A 20,649-nucleotide genomic window follows, 5' to 3' on the forward strand; every position below is an offset into this window, starting at 1 on the left:
ACTGGCTCCAGCGTGACGGAGGGCCCAGTGACCAAGGCCCACCCTGCACTGAGGAGAGGGAGTCTGACACAGCCTGCCTGCCGGTTTAAGTTGAGCAGATTCTAGGCCAGAGGGACTTCTTGAGTCATTCTTGAGAATGACATTAAAAGAAGTGGGGTAATCTGGCGCCTGATGGACCGCTGACTGGCTCCTCTCTGCACACACCAAATGCGTGAAGACATGCCGGCTACTATTTAGAGAGTGAATTACTGCTGACCACGACGCTCAAGATGGGTCTTTTAATTAAGCTGGGAAGACGGAGGCAGAGGAAGCAGGACCGTACCAGTTTTCTGTACTTGAAGTTCCCTCTTGGCTTGTTCCAGGATGGACTTGATTGCTTCATCGGAACCAGTGTCAGAGGCTCGGATGCGCGTGGTGATGTTACCTGTGGGGAGAAGCCACAGCAATGACATCAGATCCAGACTCTGTGTGCAAGATCAGAGCTGCAAGAAGACATCATTCTGATAACAGGCCCGAGCTGAGGCTGGTGACGTGAGGAGGCAGGCGTGGCCTCCCGCAGCCTGCACTGGCAGGAGTGCGACCTCACAGCTGTACCCAGCCGCTGGGCAGGAGGCTTCCTGCCGAACCTGCCTCCTGGGCTCCTACATCACCTGAGCTGGATGTCGCCCGGGGGGTGGGGGAGCTGGGGGTGGTACCAGGGGAAAACAGACCATTTAAAGCACTACAAAAAAAGACGATATATTCTAAGGCAATATTTTCATGAGTCATTTAAAAGCATCTCCAACAACTGCTTTGGCTTGGGACTATATTTGGTCTCTGTATTATTTTTCCCAAACAGGGAAGGAGGGAAAAGGGTGGAGGCTGAGCCTCCATCAATCATTCAGATGCACCAGGTGAAGAGCCACAAGGCTGAACTTGAACTTTTTTTGGATCTATGACCACACACTGTCTTTTTTGGAAATTTACAGACAAGGAGAGAAGGCTGCAGATTCCTAAAGGACAAGACCATGTTGTTACAGTCACAGGGTGGTGCTCACAGAGCAGCCACACACGCAGATGCCCTGGGCGGCTGAGGCCTGGGGCTGGCCACAGGTCCCCTGGAAGCTGCCCAGGCATTTTACTTGTTTACCACCTGACTCTACATGAAGCGCCACAGTATACCGTTGAAAAGCAAGAACATCACAGGATGAAGCCCCATTAACTATTCGACTCCCAGGAGCCAGGAGGGGGTTGGCTTGCCCAGGCCCACAGGACAACCAACTGCATTTGGAACTTGTCCACCACATGGGACCTTTCACATATTTGAGTTAAAAGTTGCGGGAAGCAGCAGTACTGGCTCGATGTGATCACCTGATTTTTCTCAGAGCAGTAACTGTTACTCTTCCTCCTGCTTCTGAGAAAACAGGCACAGTGGAATTGGAATCAAGGGGGGCTGGTGCTTGGGGACTAACCTTGGGGACACCCCTTCTCACGTGGTCTGGCTCAGTAGAGCGCAGGCAGCTCAGGAGGAGGGGGCTGGGCATCTGAACCCGTGCTTTGTTTTATACTTACTAGCTGTTTTTCCATCAGGTTCCAGGCCAGAATGACACTGCACAGTTTTAACCCAAATGCACAGCTAAGGACATGCTGCTTCCTAGGTTACTGACTGCAAAGAGAAACACCTGCCTGCGACATACCTTCAGACCCATTTCTTCGTTTCGGTACTTCCTGAAATAGTCTGTTCAGGCTCTGGCCTGGATTCTCTGTTGAAAAACAAGTGCGGTAAGAACAAAACAATCAGGGGAATGGTGGCGTCGACGATATGGCTGCGTGACATGAAATCTGAGCCGCCTGTTGCTAAAGAGAGGGCTCTGGGCTTCCTGTGCAACTCGGGAGCTACAAGAAACTTCTAACAGGCCCTTCCCTGGCTGACCGGCCCGTAGAGGCCACTGCTCACCTGCAAGAGGAGGCTGACAGACCTAAGTAGTGGCAAGGTATTGCCACCCAGAGGGCCTAAGGGAGGGAGAGCTGCCTCCAAGCACATCACCCGCCAGCCCAGGACCGAGCCTTGCAGCTACCATCCAAAGACACTTGGTTAACATCACTAGGGTGCTTGGCATTCGTGGGGCACATGGATGTTGCTTGGACTGTTTCCCTTCTGGTTGAGTCTACATGTCACGGTGTTTCAAATGAGGCTGATAAAGTCCTCACCTTGTATCACTGCTGAATTGGCACAGGGACTTCCTGTCCCTAAAGAGGGAAAGAACTCCTCTTATCAGGATGAGACTGGCTTTTTAATCTTTGTATGAAGGGCAGGGTAGAAAAGGTGTTTGAGTAAAACTGCTGAGTATGTTGCTCTTGGCAGGCATGTATTGGTCATGGTGCTAGAAAAATGACTAAAATGGGACATAAGGTGACCACAGGACAGATCCTCCCTGATGGGCAGGGAGAGGAGAGAGGCAGCTTCCATAGGCTGGACTCACAGCCAGTGCTGCAAGGACAGGGCCTGGTCACTGCTGCTGCTATGGGGCTGTTTGCTATGGGGCTCGACGGCTCCAGGGGCTGCTCCCAGTGGAAGCCCAGCGCCCAAGGCCAACTGGACCAGGCCACTAAGCTGCCGGATGTTGTAACATAATTCCCTCCAGGTCAGTGCGTAGCAGCGGAACACTAAATTCACTAAGAAGGTGCTGAGTGGTTTCCAAGGCCAGCTCTCCCCAGTCTAATGGCTTAGCTCATGCCGGTCCTCCCTTGAGCTCTGGAAATGGTACCTCTGCAAAGAGTTTTACCTGATGTGATGCACAGATGTTTGTCACACGCACAGACACACACGCACACACACAGCCTCGTGACGGGCTCGCTCGCAGGCACCAACCCCAGGGCGGCTCTCACCTCTTTGTCTGCCTTGGATGCTGCGAAGAGCCAAGATGTTCTGCTCGTCTGAGAGGAACTGCTTCATCTTGTGGAACGGCTCCTTGCCGCGGACGGTCAGCTTATTCCATGGCTTCGGCCGGGCCAGGATCTCACTCACGGACCCTTGAGACAGTCCCAAGACATAATGTCCGAAAATGCGCTGTCCGATATTGTGCTTGATCAGCTGCTCTTTGACCTGTCGGGCGATTTCTGCAGTGTCTATCTCCTCGCCCTCGGAGACGCTCCCAGCACTTTCTGACTGGCTGGGGGATGGGGCCATGCCATTTACGTCTGGGCTTTGTTGTAATGGACTTTGGGAAGATATGGAGTTTGTGCTGTATGGACCTGTTGAAAAAATCATGCTTGTGCTTCCTGCTTCCTGCATGGCCTTGGAGTAGAAGGACTGCATGAGCTGCCGCTGGAGGAGAGAGTTTAGTGCAAATTTTCCTGTAGAAGCCAGGGGCAGGCTGGGGCTTGCCAGGGATGAGCTGAAAAAGTCTTGACTTAACCCCGCTGGTGAGAACTGGTGTGTACCATTAGTATTGGAAGCCTGCTCCCCCGCGTTGCGGGACAACTGAGGAGGAGGGGAGGCCGGCAAGGGTCCAGGGCGCCGACTCTCAGGCTGGTCTTTCCCTTTTCTCCTGGCTGACCCTACAAGGAAGGGCAAACAGAATGCATTATGGGGGATTCAAAAGGGAAAAAAAACCAAGACCAGAATGCAAAGTTTGCCCCACAAAAGGGAAAAAAAAAGTGCAGATTTTACAAGGGCCAATGAGGTGTGTTGGTTTGTTTTCGATTGAATTTGTAATCAGCCAAACACGGCCCCCCAACACAAGCCACATGCATTCATGTTTGCGCCTTTCTTGTACGTTGCAGCCTGGAGAATCCCCTCGACAACAGTTCAAACTGCTAGAGTGACAAGGAGCCGGTAACACACAGGGAAGTCGACAGGTCCCACTCACGCTACCCCGAGGGCCCTGCCTGAGGAGCAGCAAACACTGACACTCGGGGACAGTGGGGTCGCGCCCACTGCGCTCTGAGGCGAATGCACCGCACCGAGTCCACTCGATCGAAGGCACGCACATGTAAGAACGCAATAGCATCGGAGCCCAGAACCTTTACACGGTTTACCAGCTGCCAAACCAGAAGCACAGTCAGTGACGCCACCACTTTGGGACCAGCAAAGAAAGGCTAAGGATGGGGGACACGTCCCCAAGGAAAACCTGACAAAGGAAGAAAAGCGCCACTGAGCCTAGGAGGGCGGGTGGCCCTTTGAGCAGCCCCTGGAGACCCCCGAGAGAGGTCTCGCTCGATTCTGCCCTGGCCGGATCGCGGCACCACTAGGAAAAGACCGGAAAGCAGCGTCCTCGGTCGCCCCTCCAGGATCTCGCAACGCTACCCCAGCTGCCCTCCGCAGCTCGCCGTGCGCGCGCATCGTGTCGCAGGGTGGGGACGCCCAACACACGGGCTCAGGCGGGGCTCTCCTCAGCCGGCTGCGCCCCCGCCATGCATGAGCCCTGACTCACGGTCACCCTCGGCTTCCTCGACCCCTGGAAGCGAACCAAGCACCGAACGTGAGGCCCCGCGCACCTACCGCTCAGGTCGCTGTTGGAGACGCGCAGCGCTGTGTTCTCCGACTGCAGGGAGCGGCTCTTCTCCAGCAGCAGCACCTCCAGGGGCTTGGCTGCGTCCTGGATGGGGCAGAGCAGGGCTCCTCACCACAGGGCCAGTCTCCCGAGGCCCGGGACCCGCCCCCCGCTCCCCACGGACCCCCACCTTTCAAGGTGTTCAAAGGGCGCTGAACACCTTCACGCCCCCTTGAAGAAAGAGTGAATTTCTGGTGAGGCAGTTTTTCTTCCTAGGCTCATCTGACTTCTAGACAATTAGTCATTCTCTATTCTGTCCCCAAACTCCAGCAGTCTAAGCTGGGGCCTCAATCAGCAGCAGGACTGGGGCACCACGGTTGCCAGCTATGATGACGTGTGCTGTCTTCTGGGAATTAGGAGCAAGATTCCACTTACGTTGTAATTTTTAAAAATGAATTTTTAGGGTCTCCCTGTGTTGCTATGGCTGAACCTCAATGCCTTGGCTCAGACCCTCCTGCCTCAGCCACCTGAGCAGCTGGATTAAGGCATGAGCAGAGGTACCCAGCTTCACTATGTGAATTGTAGGCGGCTACAGATGACAGGCTGCTGCTGTCACCCAGCCCCCATACCTTCTGGGGCGGTGCACAGGGACTGCGCCTGAGCCCACCTACTGGAGGTTGATCTTCAGCTCAACCTGAAGTGGTTTTACTTGTGGACTTATGGGTACTGGGAAGGGATCTCAGACCTCAGGTTGCTCAGTGCTCCACTACTGAACCGCAGGGCCGCCCAGGGGGCTTCTTGTCCCTGTGCTGAGGGCCCACCCAGGTGAGACCACACCTCACTGGCACCAGTCAGCTGTCTGCAAAGTGCTAACTTGCTCCTTTTAATTAAGGATTGTCTGCTTTCAGTGGCCTGAAGTTTCTTGAAGAACGACTCCTGGGGGTAAGTGAGAGGCCTCACGGGGGGGGGGGGGGGGGGGCAGTGCAGTGTCATGGGCCCTGAGCAGGAATGGAGAGGCGTACCTGCGTCCCAGCTCCCTCAGCCGGCGCGAACTCCATGGACTTCAGGATACTGAAAGAGCAAGACAAGACACTGTTTTCTATTCCGACCTTTGATCTGCCACACTGGAGAGCATCAGCACCACCATCTCCTGCTCTCCAGGAACAAGGAACTGACAGCTTGAACAGTGTCCCTGGCAGGAATTTAATCTGATAATGTCTCTAGAGTAACTAGTATTCAACTAGCAGTTGGCTAGCAAAACTTTTTTGCCCAGCATGTAAATCATTCCATATGGAGTCACACCAGGTCTGTGCCGAGCAGGATTTTAAAGTTTAATACAGACATCACGTTGCTGCTGCGAGTGGAATGTATTTGTAAAGCTTAAAGGGAAAGAAAGTTCTCCCAAGGAAGCCAGAGAGGGGAACTCACTACCCACTGGCTACTGCCCATGTCCTTGCTAGGCAGCCACTGGAGACCCGGGGAAACAGACCAAACAGGCCAGATGAGCACCCCCTCTGTAGCCCCAGATCTGGGAAGGAGCCCAGAGGCAAAGGTGTGGTGATGGGAGGCTTGCCACTCCCCTGTCGGGCAGCTCTGACCCTACGGTCACTTGGGCTCCCGACTCTCCACAAGCTGAGTGAGGTCTGGCCCTCAGAACTGCTGTTTCTCCCATTCCTTTCTTTTTGCCAGGACCAGGAAGGAAAGGGGAAGCGAGTCTGTGGGGCCCACGGGAGCTGCCAAGTGCTCGGCCAGGGTGGGCCAGCTAATGGGGAGGTCACTACTCGCAGGGATACAGCGAGTCCACAGGCCCCTCCAGCATCCTGCGGCCATGAGCCCAGCTTCCGCCCATCTGAAGCCCCACGAGACTGTCATCCAGACACCAGAACGTGGGAGGATGCTGCCATCAGGGCACAGGGCCCGGAGCCTGGAGGCCACCCTTGGCCATGGCCATGGGTCAGTTAAGAGTCAGCCCCTAGTTCATCTGTACCTCTGCAGGGATCCTCGCCATGTAATTAACAAACACAGGGATGAGGAACAGCTGGTAACTTTATCCTGTGTTACTGAAAATAATAAAAGAATTCTGGACCCCTCGGGTCACACAGCACAGGTCACGAGTGGCCAGGACACACTCCTCTGTCCTCAGAGGGCTTCATGGCACTCACAGTCACGCATCTGCCCCTTGTTTGACATCTTCTAGGATCATGTGATGAAAGGCTAAGCCAGTCCGTAAGTTCATACAGGCTGAGCATCCCAAGTCAGAAAACCAGAACCCTTTGAGTGCCCCAAGTGGCAAATTCCATGCTGTGGAACTTAATTTCATGCACAAAATTATTAAAAATATTGCATAAAATTACCTTTGGGCTACATAAAGAAGGTGCATATGAAACAAATGAATTTCACATTTAGACTTGGGTCTCCTGCCCAAGGTATCTCAGTATGTATATACAAATATTTCAGAATTGAAAATCCAGAATACTTCTGGTTTCAAGCATTCGAACAAAGGATACCCAACCTGTACTGAAAACACAAACATCTCTATGTTTATATTCAACAAATATTTCTCAATCACCTGTTGTGTGCCTGGCACTGTGGAAAATCAGAATTTTCTGAGTCCTGACCTACATACACCCCAGGAAATGTGCAGGCAAGAAGTAGGGTGGCCTTGGCAGGAGGAGAAGGGCCTTGAAGGAGCAGGAGGTTTTATAGGCCACTCCCGTGGGTGGACCCGGGAGAGAAGGCATAGCCTGTGGAGGCAGTGGGAGGTGGGGCTGGGACAGGGAGGGGAAGGGGACTTGGGCCTGTGTCCAAGGGCACCTGGTTTATCAGGAAGAGGGAGGTCAAGAGCACATTTCAGCAGAAAAGTTCCCCAAGAGGAGCTTTCAGACCTGGATGCAGTGGTGGGGGCCATGGTCAGATGCAACAGAGGGCTGCTGAGAATGGACAGGCAGACCAGGAGCCTCGGTACCAGAGGAGGGGGTGGAGGACCAAATCCCAGGGTAAGAGGGCAGGGACTGGCCAAGGCCATCACAACACACTGGCTCAAAGCTAGAAGGTCCAATTTCTTTTCTTTTTTCTTTTTTTTTTTAAATATATTTTTAAGTCAACCATGTCAAATGTGTCCCTGAGCTGAAATGGGGTGGGGGCAGTGCAGTACTGCTGGGGCTAGAACCACAGAGGGTCAAAAGGTCCATCCAGAGGTGCCAGTAGAGGTTTTCTGCAGCCTGAGAAGGGTCACCAGTGCTGGTACAGGGGCCCAGGGGAACAGCAGAGTCCTGGAGGACAGTGTGACCAAGAGAAGGTCAAAGAGGCCTGAGGGAATGGAACGGATAGAAAACAGGGGACATAGGGGGATGGCCACTTAAAGGAGAAACTGAAAATGTCTGCAAGACAGAGAGTGGCTGACAGAACCAAGGAGTAGGCAGGAGGGGGGAAGGAGGGGAGAGAGGCCCAGGTGGAAGGGTCACTTGGAGAGATGGGAGGTGGAGCCCAAGGAGAGGAGGAGACATTCTGGCACGTGGCTGGCACAGTCCATGAGGCAGAGGATTAGGGCACCTGTGCAGAGGCCCATCAGGGAGCAGCTGGGGCAGAGCAGAGGAGGCCAAGGAACCCCGGAGCTGCCGAGGCTGGTCACACACCACGGTGAGACCCACGCATCTGTGCAGGCCGCTGGGAACACTGTGGCAACTTCCCTGCAGCACTGCGTGAGAGAGAATGATGGAAACCAAGGGAAAGGCCAAGGGAACTGTGGGTACCAAGGGCTGTAGGCTGGGGTAGGCCAGGACCTGGGAGCTCCAGGGTCCAGGAGGGAGCTGGCCCGAGGGTGGGTATCAGCACTGGGGGATGACCAGCTCCCAGCTGAGGCCTCAGAGAGGGATGGAGTCTGGGAGAAGGAGGCCCTGGTGGCGGGAGGCCACGTGCACTTTCCAGTGGAAAATATCCCCGTCCTCACCTGCCTGCTCAGGGGATTTACACCTGTGAGACAAACTCCAGGGTGATCATTTCTATGAAGGTGGTATTTCCCTGAATGTGAGCCCACTGAATACTTTACGTGCACCAAGCCTTACAAAAAGGCCACAGAATTCCAGGAGTGGCCCCAGTGCAAATATCCACAGCACCAGGCCCAGGACACTGCAGAGGCAGAGCCCTGGTCCACGTGCCGGCAGCTGCCTGACGCTGCATGACCTGTTAGCAAAGGGTCCCAGCGAGCCCCGTGTGGGAAGGCCCACGGGCATTTCCATACTCACTTCAATTCTTTCTTCACCTCCTCATAGTCGGCCTGGCCTTTGAGTTTTTCTTCCAATTGCTGAAAACAGAGAGGAATTTTATTAGTGGTCCCGTCTGCAAGTAGGTAGACGATGTCAACGAGCACACTCCTGTAGAACACGCTCCTGAGTGGGGAGGCGACCCTGCACACATGGAGGCCGACAGCCTGGGTGCCATCGTTCTGACATAAAACTGAGGGTGAAAGGAAAAAGCTCTCCTGAGGTGGAAAACAGAACGAGGAGACTTATTCTGGACCAAATACTAGGAAATAGCAAACCGAGGCACAGATGTGAGCCCAGCATTCAGAGAGTAGTGTGTTTTCAGCAAGTGTGCCCTGCTGGCTGGTGTGCACAGCGGCTGGGGACACCTTGGCTGGGACCCCTGCTAACAAGACAAGCTCTTTGCTGCTGAGCGTTGACGTCACGCAGGCACTGGGAAGAGAGCATTTGTGCTTCTGGAGCCCCGGATGTTGGGATTTGGGGATTGGATACCTGTTTTCTGGGTGGTTAGGGGTTTCCCTGAGAGGAGACCTGAGTCCTGCAGGGAGGCCTGCCAGTGACCCTACAGCCCCCATGGTCCTGCAGGGAGGGACAGCACATTGTCAAGGTGTAGTGGTGTCTACAGCCCTGCCAGGCTTTCTTGCTGGGAAGAGCTGTTGGCATAGGGTGGATCAGTGGAGGGCGCTTCCTTCTACAAAGGTGCTTTTGGCCTCCTCCAAAGGGAGCCTGCTGGGGCAGCTCAGCAAATGCTGCAGAACCCAGGGCAGGACCCTGCCAGTCCATGCATTTCCAAGTCCATGCATTTCCGGGGCATGAACTCCACTTCCTGAGGTGCCAGTGCCTTCCTGTCTGCAGAGTTTCTAGGTGCTCCTTTAGGCTGTCCTTAATTCAGACCTTTCTGGAATCTGGGACGCCCTTCTGGAATCCACAGTGAGTGGTTGTCCTGAGGACACAGGCACTCTGCAGCCATGCCCACTGTGCCGTCTCCTGCTGCCTCCGCCAACAATCTCTTGTGCATTTGTTTTCTGTTGCATAAGATTGCTCTCCTAGTTCCCTTTAAGATTTCTCGCCAACTTTATGTATTATGATGGTTTTCTCAGTCACAATCCAATGGGGGGTCGTAGGCACTCATTTTCCCACAAAAGACTCTCAGAAGGTGCTCCCAAAGAAGTGATTATTCCATTCTCTTGCCTGTAGTCAAGTGGCAGGAGGCACTGACGTGACAGCCCTCCCTTGCAGAGATCATCCAGTGTGGCTGAGAAGCAAAACACGTGGCAGAGCGTGGAGCCCACCAAAGCCAGACGTGGCCACTGGCCACTGGTCAGAGCCAGAGAGTGGAAGGGACAGGGAAGAAGGGAGGCAGAGGGGTACTGACCTGCAGCCTGAGATTGCAGCCCCCACCCATCATGCATAAGCTGGGTGTCTCTGGGTAACTTAATAAGTCTCTCACAAAAAAATAGGAACAACACAAGTACCTCAGAGGCCTCCCCAGGCTGAGAACAGGGCAAGTGTGGCAGCTCTGATCCTCATGCTGGGGCTGTTACTGCCGGTACACAGATCACAGGAGGTGTGCTGCAAGTCTCCTCTAAAGACCTGTGACTGGTTCTGATCAAAAAGTTAGGACTGGAATGTGCACATTTTAGACAGTTCTGTCAAGAGCTGAAGAGTATCCACTGACATCTCTGCTGCCTGCCTGGGGCAGCTGGTGAAGAAGGCCCCAGTACCTCTCTTGCCACCCTCTGATGGCATTTCTTATCTTGGGCAAACAAGCCTGGGGAGGCTGCCTGGCCTACAGAGCACCTACAACCTGACCACCTGATGGTCTCCTTAGAGAAGACCTTGCTTGGGCATCAAAACTCAAGACCTCCCTGGAGGAGGGGGTGGGCCGCAGACTCGGTCGGGGCTATGGCAGACCAGGCAGGAGGAGCACATGGCCCCACAACAGCTCTGGCCACTAAGTGCAGACAGGCAATGGAGGCAGCCCACGGCCAAGGTCACTGAAGCAGAATCTGGGGACTGCGGTATCTTCCCAGAAGAAAGCACAAACAGCCCTTCTTTAAACTAGTGGGCTTTGCTGTTTTGAGAGCAGTGGTATCGGGTAGAACTGCCTTGTTTTGAACTTGGCTCTCTTCCTAGGTGAGAGACTTGTAGTAGAATACTTTCTCATGATGTGACACGTGGCAGTGGCAGTGAGCCGCAGCTCCCAGTTAGTGCTGCCGTCTCGAGGGGCGACACCCACAGCCCCCAGTGTACTGCAGTGCTGAGCTGTGATGTCTGCTGGGGTACCAGGAGAACTGGGCCTGGCAGTGGACACAGGGGGCTCAGGAGCCAGACTTTGGGCTGCATATGAGCTTGGGTGACTCAACTTGGGGAGAGGCAGAACTGACAAAGGCTTCTGAAGGACAGTGATGAGGACTCAAAGGATCTACCACTCCCCATGACCCCGTCCACACTGTGGTTGAGTCAGTCCATCCACGGTTCCAGGAATACAGAGGAGCTCATCGGCCCCCTCAGCTGCTAGGACTGTCTATCCTAAAATCCCAGCTAAGACGTAAGTCATAAGCAACTTGATTTAAAGTGCCAAGTACTTGGGCATGCAGCAAGCGGGGCATACAATTCTAAAAGACTTCTATCTCACTCAAGTCAGAAAACATGGTCCTGGGTGCTTTGAGACTACTGGCAAAGACCTGTGGTGCATCAGACCCCTGTAAGAAGGGCACAGAGGCCACATTCCTGGGGTCACTGTGGGTGGGATGGTGTCTGCAACACAGGAGCAGAGCTCGGCTCTCCACAGGCCTTGCCTGTACCCCTGCTTTGGGGACACTGCCTCCCTGCACCTCCTTTCCAGCTGAAGGGAGGCCCTCTCCTTAGGAAAACCCACCCCCATGATTGCTGGGGAGAGGCAGCAGTTATGTACAACCGGGCTCTGTCTACGCTGGCCCCAGGTGAGAAGCCCAGGGTCAGCCTGGTGCCTGAATAGTGAGTCCTTGTCTTTCTGGAACCTTCTGAACACCACAGCAGATGCTGTGTGTGCCGTGGAGGGCGCTCAGAACACAAGAGGAGGGGAGAGCCACCCTGCCACATCCAGATGGTGGGGATAGTGAGGGTGACATTGGAGGGCTTGCTCTGACCCTTGGAGGCTCAAGTTAGAGTGGACAGAGAAGCAGGGCCAAGGAAGTGTGGAGGAGGGGCCTCTGCAGAGCAGACAGGTCACCTCTGTCTTTCAGTGGCCATGACCCAGGTCTGACCTGGGCCCTGGGCAGACAGGACCCAACTGCTTGTAGAGCAGGAGGGACCTGGCTCAACATAAGGCCACCTCAATAATGCTCATCACAGTTGGGGAAGTGGCTACTAAGCTGGGCTGTGTGTGGGCTGCAAGGGTCACTTCACTTGGGGAGCAGGGCTGAGGTGCTGAAGCCCACCACAGACTCCCGCCCCTGATGGGCTCCCCCAGGCACTGCAGAGATGCCCACAGGATTTTATAGGAATCTGCTGATGTCTTGTTCTAGCTGGCCAGAGGCCACCTTGGTTCTGAGATAGCACTCTGGGATTGCCCCCTAGGGCTTCGCCCCCTACAGGCAGGCAGCCCCTGCCTCTGCATCAGGGCCCCACACAACTCCCTCTTCACTCCTTCCTTCCTCAGACCTGCTCTGTGCCTTCAAGATCCAGAGAGGACAGTGCCAGTGGAGTCATGTGCTCTGGACGCCATCTCAGTGACCTTGGGCGACTCTCAGTGACGTTTGATGTCAGAATTAGCATGTGCCACTCTGAGGGTGAGGCTTCTCTTCTCAGTCACCCGCTGGCTGATGGTGGCTTAAGGGCGCAGTGTCAGACTAAGTCTCCCTCCACAGCCACAGGATGGACACTGGGCCTGGCCTCCCTGAGCAATGACCATCTTCCTGCCTGTCTGCAGGACTAGTGTCCAAAGGGGCTTGGTCATAGACCTTTTTAAAAAGAGGGGTCTGTATCCACGGCTAGAACCTCGCAGAGGGAATCCTGGGTGGAGAACAGCTGGAGCATCAGGCGTCAGGCCCACACTGGGTGACGAGGCCATGTGCCCCAAGGGGCAGCCTCCACAGGTAGGAGCAGTGAGTCCAGGAAGGGCCACCATCTGTCTCCCACCCCAGTGCCTGAGGGACACAGCAGACTCCCACAGTGGCTCCATGGGACCCATCAGAGCCTGAGGAGGTGGGGGGGCGTGGGTGGGAGCATGTGCAGTTGGGAAAGACCCCCAGGTGATGTCAACACACCTGCCCTCCGCCTCAGTGGGAAGAAGTGACCTTTAGAGCATCTTTAGAGAATGCGACTTCTCCTTGCGGGGGAGTGGCACTCTTTAGCTAGCCTTCCTCATAAATACCCCCTTTAAATTGCAGCTATTGGTGGCATTATTTTCTCTGCCGGCGCGAGCCTAATGCAGGTGACTGTCTAATTATACTGCCTCTGTATGAGAATGTTCCGACAGAAAACCACCGAACAGAGTTATCAAAAATAGCAGCCTTATCACGGCGGTGGGGTTATTTCATTAATTACCAACACAGAATCATCCTCTCCAAAAGGCGCTGTGCTTGAGCACTTGTCAGATTGGGCAAGAAGAAACACCTCCCCCTTCAGAGCCTGCCGCCATGTCTACTTAAGAGTCGGAGGCTGCACCAGGAGACGTGGAGATGCGTTCGGAACTGTGCTAGGTCACGCAGAGCCCCAGCAGGGATGGTGGTCAACGAGCAACCTCCAGAACCACTGCTCACCTGTCCAGGTGGAAGGAAGGAGTCTTGATGGGAAAAAGATGGTCAGGTTCAGCGGGTGAGAGCACTCAACTACGGGTGGTGCCGCAGGCTGTGTGGGTGGAAAGTACCCAGGAATCCTTCCCACAGAGCCCTTGCCTGTGGAAGGCTCCCTCTCCCCAGGTGACTGCCACAAGCATGTGGGTATTCGTCTCAAAGATCCAGGACCCTCAGCCAGACGCTCACGGCAAGGCCACCTGCCACTCTAGAGAGCTCAGAGTTTCGTCAGAAGGCGCAGCACCCTTTGACAAATAGCACCCCAGTTGTAGCCCCCACTGTGTGTCCTGGAGCCCCAACGCTGGCAAACAGCCAAAGGAGGAGAGAACGCAGAGGAGAGAGGGCCATGGGAGAGGGAAAAGCAGCCAGGAAACGCCCGTGCTGGTTAGGAGAGTCCTGTCTCACTCTTGCTGGTTGCTGGTCACCATCTCTGTGGGGTCAGAGCTTCTTGGGACAAGAGCATAGGGTTGCCAAGGTGACATTTTCCTAATAAGTGTCTCTCTGCCTAGCTCAGGCTGCAGATTCTAAGTTACACACATTAGAAAGCACCCAGGGTCCCGAGAAGCCAGCCCATTCAATTACCCTCACCCCTTGGGGTGAGGGAGGTAGGTGTCCTCCTCTGAGAAAGGGGGAGGCCCTGTGTCGGGTTTGCTCTCTGAGAAATCTTTACTCCTGGTGACAAGGGGTTAAGATAATTAAAATCAGAGCAGTCTCGTTATTAGAGGATATGTTTTGATTATCAGATCAGACGAAGAGGAGGGAGCGATGGTTTTTGGAAGAAGTATTGCCGAATTGTTTCATTAACTGCACAGTATTAAAGAATTCCCCCAAGATACGGATAAAGAACATTCATTTGTGAAACTGCGTTTCATTTTTTGTGAAGGCGAACATTAAAACCTTAACTGATTTAGAAGAAATTGCTCCATAATGAAAAATGGAAGGTCTAGAGTCTCCGTGTCACGACGCCATGCGCGGGAGGTGTCTGGGTGGCGCCCTGGAACCGTAACGAAGGGGAAGAAGGCAAATTATCTAATAACAATGCCACCAGGAGGGTCAGAAATGGCCTTAACATGAGAAAATTAGATTTAAATCTAGAAATAAAAAAGCGAGTCCTGGTCCTCATCGGGCAAGCTGGTGAGAGGAAGGAGCACTAGAGAAATAATGGCCACGTTAATGAAGGATGGGACCAGCTTCTGACGATCTCCCCAGGTCCGCAGGGCCTCCTCAGAGAGAGCTGAGCACCTGGCAGTTTCTCAGAAAGTGGATGAAATCTGCCCCAAAGAGGCAAAGAAGAACCTGCAAGGGGGAGCTGCAGGTGGCCCTGGTCAGTGATAGACTTGTGCAAATTTGGTTCTGGGTCAAACCTGGTCATGTGTCAAGAAGCAATCTCCATTAAAAAAAAAAAGGCCTAACTCCATTCTAGAATCACTTTATGTAAGGAAAACTCTTTTTCTTCTCCTTCACTTCTTTTGTAAAATTTTGAGACAAGGTCTCACCACGTAGCCAGCCTCAGCTGACCCCTCACGCTCCCAGGCTCCTTCTGCCCCAGCCCTGGGTGGCTGGGACTTAGGGGTGCACTACCACCCTGGCTTCACATGGAAGTTTTACAACTGACCTTAATCCAACTCATTTAGTAGACAGTGAACAGAAACCAGTCAGTCAGTCATGCACTCAGTGAGGGAAAAACCAAGGCAGGCCGAACAGACTGGAGGGGTACCCGCAGCAGAGCACAAGACCTCTAGCCTGCAGCTGGGCCCCGGCTCTTGTCATTCCTGCCTACCTGCTTGCCAAGGAAGATGCCACTCACCCTGGCTATGATCCCTAGCAATCTAGGGCCCCAGAGCTGTCTGCTGCACATACCTGACTTTGCAGACTGTGGATACTTTGAAGTAGCATTACTATTATTTAAAACATAAAAAAGGTTCTGGGTTCTGCACTTGGGATAGAGATTTAAGAGAAGGCCCTGGGAGCTAGCTTCTGCTAGGCTGCCCAGTGAGTCCACCTGGGAGGAAAGAGACAACGTGCAGCTCTCTGAGCTGAGCCACTGGGCTGACCACAGGCCTAAGTGGCAAAGAAGTGTCCCCCAGATCAGGGTCAGACGAGGCCTCTGTGGAGCACTGTGCTTCCATTTTTGATCCAAGCACAGGAAGAACCAGAGCTTTAGTGGGCGGGGTCCTCTCATCAGGAGGAGCCTGCAGGCCAGCAGAGCTGGACCATGGCATGTCTACACAGATGGCCTCTGACTGTGACAACGCTGTCAGCTCCACGAGGGCACACATTAGCAGGTGGTGTTTCTACCAAGTGCCAGGACACTGGCTCCACATATAAGGAGTGACCCACGGTCCACGCAGAGCCTGCAGTGGGGTTCAGGGCGCCATGCTTGCTGTCGGTGCCAGGCAAGTGAGGGTGCACCGCTGGGCCCTGGGGCCCCCTGCCCCAGCCCCCGCAGGGCCTGTACCTTGAGCGTGCTGTTCTTGGCGCTCAGCTGCTGCTCCAGCTGGGAGATCTGGCTGGCCGAGTTCTCCCGCAGCTTGGTGAGGCTGCCCTGGAGTCTCTGCACGTCCTCCACCAGCTGGGCGATCTCCCTCTCCTTGGCGGCCAACTCAACTTCTAGGCTGGAGCGAGTCAGCACCTCTATGGCCTGCTCCTGCGGAGAAGAGGAGAAATGACAAAACCGCACTGGCCTTGGGCAGGTGCTGGGGGTACCTGTGTGGGCAGTGGAGGCAGTGACCACACAGACCTCGGGTGTGCACAGTGAGCTCAGGGTAAGACACTGCTTCCTGCCTTGGCTTGCAAGTGACCTCCAGACCTTCCCCTGCCACCACCCCATCTACATCCCTGGATTCCTTCATTGGACATTTTCCAAGCACACACCAAGTGTGCGCGGCAATGAACCACAGGACCAAAGTCCTGGGTAGTGACATGAGCAAGGGCAGCCAGCGCTGGGAGAGGCCAGAGGCTTTACCAAATGGTCAGGGAAAGTCTACTGAGCTGGGGACTGGGAGCCAGGATCTAGGGAGGTGTTGGGGGCAGAGTGCTCCTGCCTGGGGAGCGGGAAGCAGGGCGGCTTGGATGGGGGCCAGGATGTTGCTCCAGAACTTGCATCTTCTACCTTACGCTGCGATTTACTCTCCTTTGGATTCATTATTGAGTATCCACAAGCTGAGATCTCGGTTTGACAAATTTGACCCTTAGCGTTCACATTCCCCAAGAGTTAAAAGATGGGAGCACACTTGGGGTTCCTTTGCTTAGAAACAATTGAGTTGTTTTCTTTCTTTCTTTCTTCCTTTTTTTCCCCAAAGAAACTTACTCTTTCCTTTCTCTCCAAAATGGTCAGCATGGTAAAATACCCAGAAGAGAAGGTATTCTAAATAAAGTCACGTGTGATTCTGCTTCCCGATGACTTGAGCAGGACTTGTTAAGTTTTAAAAGCAACCTCAGCTTCTGAATAATCTTTTCACAGGCAGATGCGCTTCTAGGCAAGGCCAACAGGGACAGGGGACAGGGCTCCAGGCACCTTGAGAGCAGCTCAGGGTACAGCATGGAATGCCACCACTCTGGCCCTTTCCCACTCCTGAAGCTCACGGCTTCGAGCCTGGATCTTACTTGTGCTGGGTGGAGAAGGGAGGTGAAGGTGGAAGCTGTGGCCCTGGATGCCAGGAATAGCTGTGCTATGCACGACATGCGTATCCCAGGGTTTCCATGTCTGGGACCGGCTAGTCTCCAAGGAAGTACCTCTTCACACCTCCCTGGGCAGTTCAGACCTCCAGCGTGCAGTGCCCAGGAGTGGCTCCTCTGTCTCTTTGCCTTGCTGGACGCCGTCCACCATGTAGCTTACCATCCTGACCTCTGGCAGAGGGTCACATGGTCCCAGGGTCCTGAGCATCTCTAGCCTGTCCCAACCATTCCATGTGGCCCATGTCCGTGGGCCGCTGCCAAGTCACCAATGAGTCGAGCACAGCGAGTCCAGTTCAGAAGTGGGGAGTCAGTGTTGGAAACTGAGGAGCCAACTGACATTTTGGTGATGTCATTACTGTCTTTTATCAAACTATCAGTGTGTAACAGAATGGAATTTAAAAAACAAAAGTGTCCTTTATCCCAGGGCTTAGAAAGCACCATTTGGGTGCCACTGGGCAGTCCGGCCCCTGAGGGGCTCTGGAGCAGGGAGGAACATGGTGGTAGGGACACAGGCCCGACAGCAGGTGCAGACAGAACCACTCCATTTATGAGCCTCCCACTGGGGGGTGCCTACCACCAATGCTGCCTCCTCTGTAGTCTATGGAACCAGCCGGAAGGTGTCTGGGCTTCACAATGGGCAAGTTCAAGTTGTTGAATCAGAGACAGTGGTTCAAATAACTGTCTAAAACTCAGCAGCTCTTGGCACTGGCCCTGGGCCCAGCTGGGGACCTGGGAGTTGGCAGTCCTGAGGGCCACCTGCTGAATTTCTGGGGGCCTACCTGGCCTGGCCACAGGGCTGGGCACATCAGTTGATTCTCGGAACTCAAGTCACAAATTCCCTCGAAAAAGGAAAAAAGCCCAGCTGCCTCCTCGAGGCCGGAGGCCCTGAGATGGCCAACCTCAGGGCAGTAAGACCTGGAGGTGTGGCAGAGAAGAGCACCCCACTCTGTGGCCCAGCCCACGGCTCCCCGACTCCCAGCTGTGGGGGTGCTCCTGATGGTCCCATTGTGAGGACAGAGGGAGGAGGAAGAAAGAGACAGAGAGGGGTCCAGGGGTGACCAGGGGCTGCAGTCAGGGAGAGTGTGGGCCTGGTGATGAGGCCGAGGCTGGGGAGGACACTGGCATAGCTCTGGACGGAAATCCAGGTGGTAGAGTGAACAAAGAGGTCAGGGGCCCAGTGGCAGGTGTTTATGCCACCCAGCTCACGACCCAAGACATAACCCTCTGTGGTCAAGGAGGGCCAGGGCCACCAGCGCCTTCACCTCTGAGGCTCCACCCAGCTGCAAGGAAATCAGGAAATGCTCGTGTCAGGCTCAACTGCAGCCGGGAACTCAGCGCCCAGGGCAGGGCCCAGGCTCCCCTTGTGATCCCGATGGGGCTCAGGGTGAGACCCTGGCTCAGGCAGGGAGGGCAGGAAATCCCCGGGTTCTTGGCTTCCAGGACCCCCAGGGCATGCTACTTGCCCCATGGGGCTCCGGTGGCTCAGGTCCCGGGAGGACATGCAAGGGTGCTTAGCTTGGTCTGAAGGCACTGGCCCCGGAAGGGCTTCAGTGAGGAGCACGCTCAGAGGGGAAAGCGAACACTGGAACAGGTCCCTGGTGTGGGTGTGCTTGGTGCGTCCCTTTGAACCTATCCCTGTCCCTGGCTCCTAAGCAAGTGCTGAGACCAGAATGCTGGGCCTGACCCAGTGGGCGGTCACCTCGTGTCCAGCAGCCACCTTCGTGGTGATGAGAGCTGGATGGGGAGAAGACGGTGGCCCAGGTCTGGGAGGGAAGTGCTGTCTGGAGCTGGGCTGCCCTTTCAGTCTTGTCCCCTCACGGGGAGGTGAGGCAGCAGGAGTTGGCTTGGCTTCTCCTCCTCATGCCACCTGCTCCTGCCTCCACCTCGAGAGCCAGCTGGAGTGGGTGGTGGGATGGAGGTGGCCCTCTTAACAGGACAGCTTGCCTAATCTCCAAAAAAGGGGGCTGTGTGCGGTGTCCAGAGCACTGCGCTTTCACCCTCCTTTGTCTGCAAATCCTCCACTAAGGCCTCTGTGGACCTGCCTCTTGCTGCAGCCCATGATGGGATGGGAGAGGGGTCAGGAGAGTGGCCTCGAGCAGGAAGGACTGGGTCCATACTCCAGCTTATTCTTTTTGCTTTTTTTTTTTTTTCAGCAGTGTTGGGGATGGAACCTAGGGCCTCACGCATGCAAGGCAAGCGTTCTGCCACTTAGCTATGTCCCCAACCCTTTTAAAATTATTTTGAGATGGGGCCTTGCCCAGTTGCTGAGGTTGGCTTCGAACTCGTGATCCTCCTGCTTCAGCCTCCCACGTAGCTGGGATTACAGGCGTGTGCCACTGTGCCAGACCGGCTTGGTTGTTTCCTAGTGTGTGACGTTAGGAAAGGTAAGCTCCTCTGAGCCCCAGTTTCTTTACCTGTAAAATGACAATATACAACTTCCCTCTCCTGACTGTGATGTCACGAGGCAGAAATTAAACGCGGAGGCAAGGCTCTGCTCGCTGAGTGACGGAGCACCTTCTAGGACCGTGGTTCTGCTGAGATGCCCATCATGTCGATTTTGGCCTCCGCTAAATCTGTGGACTCTACTGTTCAGCGGCTGAGTTCTGCCGGCCAAGCCCAATAGACCATTTTCCGCTGGCCTGGTTTCTGTGTTGGCTGGAGCCGCAGCTCACAGCCTACAGAGGATGTGGAGCCAGGGACCTGCTCCTGGAAGGCTGTGTCAGTGCCAGGTAAACACTGCGCGAGCCAGTGATGAAGTGTGTACGCGCCCCGGACCCGCGACGCACTCTACCTGCGAGAACATTCATTTCCTTTTGAAATGTTTTGGTCGCTGCAGTCCAGGACGGTGCCAGAATTCTTTTCAATCAAAACATTTAGCTCAGGAGCCGTGAGACATGTTAGGATGGACGGCTTCCTCCACAGCCCCGAGGACGGCCACAGAGACCGGGGGAGCTGCCAGTCCCAGCACCCAGGGCCTCCTCCCGCCTCAGCCCTGGCGGTGTACCCGGTGCATCTAAGCTTGGGTGAGGGACAGAACAGCCTCTTGGACATCTAAGTTCAAGGTATCAAGACCATGAATTACGAAGGTGCGTTGGTGCCTTGAATGGGAACTTTCCTCTGTGTCCTAAAACGCTCCAGTCTCACGCTGCATCTGATATCAATGTAAAGAAAGTAAACTAAAATCGATTCTTATTCTTTTTTTCGTCTTTGCCGTGCTGGGGATTGAGTCCAGGGCCTCATGTGTACTGGGCGCACTCCACCTGAAAACCCCAGCCCTGTAAGTATGAATACATACCAGCCCAGCCACAAGCCATTCTTAAAAGAAGGAGTCCTGGCACCAGCCGTTTGCTCTAGGTCCAGTCCTGGTGATCACTTAAAAGCTCCAGTCTCAGGTGTCTGAGGAGCCAACTGAGTCCTGGCTCAGCCACTGACCGTGCTCCGGGGCCAGCTGTTGAC

The 20,649-nt window shown here is 54.6% G+C and overlaps 1 protein-coding gene across 18 annotated transcripts in view; it reads right to left on the bottom strand.

Annotated features, from left to right (window-relative positions):
* CUX1 (cut like homeobox 1) overlaps positions 1-20,649 on the bottom strand; it is a 317,448-nt gene that overhangs the window by 59,418 nt on the left and 237,381 nt on the right. For 4 of the 18 annotated variants that reach the window (XM_081297053.1, XM_081297066.1, XM_081297063.1 and 1 more), the window contains 7 exons: positions 15,974-16,162; positions 8,720-8,778; positions 5,498-5,546; positions 4,484-4,580; positions 2,869-3,234; positions 1,677-1,742; positions 323-424 (listed from right to left, as the gene is read on the bottom strand). In XM_081297053.1, the coding sequence (XP_081153179.1) occupies positions 323-424; positions 1,677-1,742; positions 2,869-3,234; positions 4,484-4,580; positions 5,498-5,546; positions 8,720-8,778; positions 15,974-16,162 (928 nt within the window). Of the gene's footprint in view, positions 1-322; positions 425-1,676; positions 1,743-2,868; positions 3,541-4,483; positions 4,581-5,497; positions 5,547-8,719; positions 8,779-15,973; positions 16,163-20,649 lie in introns of all 18 variants that reach the window. The other 14 variants (XM_081297061.1, XM_081297059.1, XM_081297049.1 and 11 more) reach the window with 8 other exon arrangements.

Source organism: Spermophilus citellus, assembly GCF_964194105.1.
Source record: "Spermophilus citellus genome assembly, chromosome: 6".
In the NCBI taxonomy this organism is placed as follows: Eukaryota; Metazoa; Chordata; class Mammalia; order Rodentia; family Sciuridae; genus Spermophilus; species Spermophilus citellus.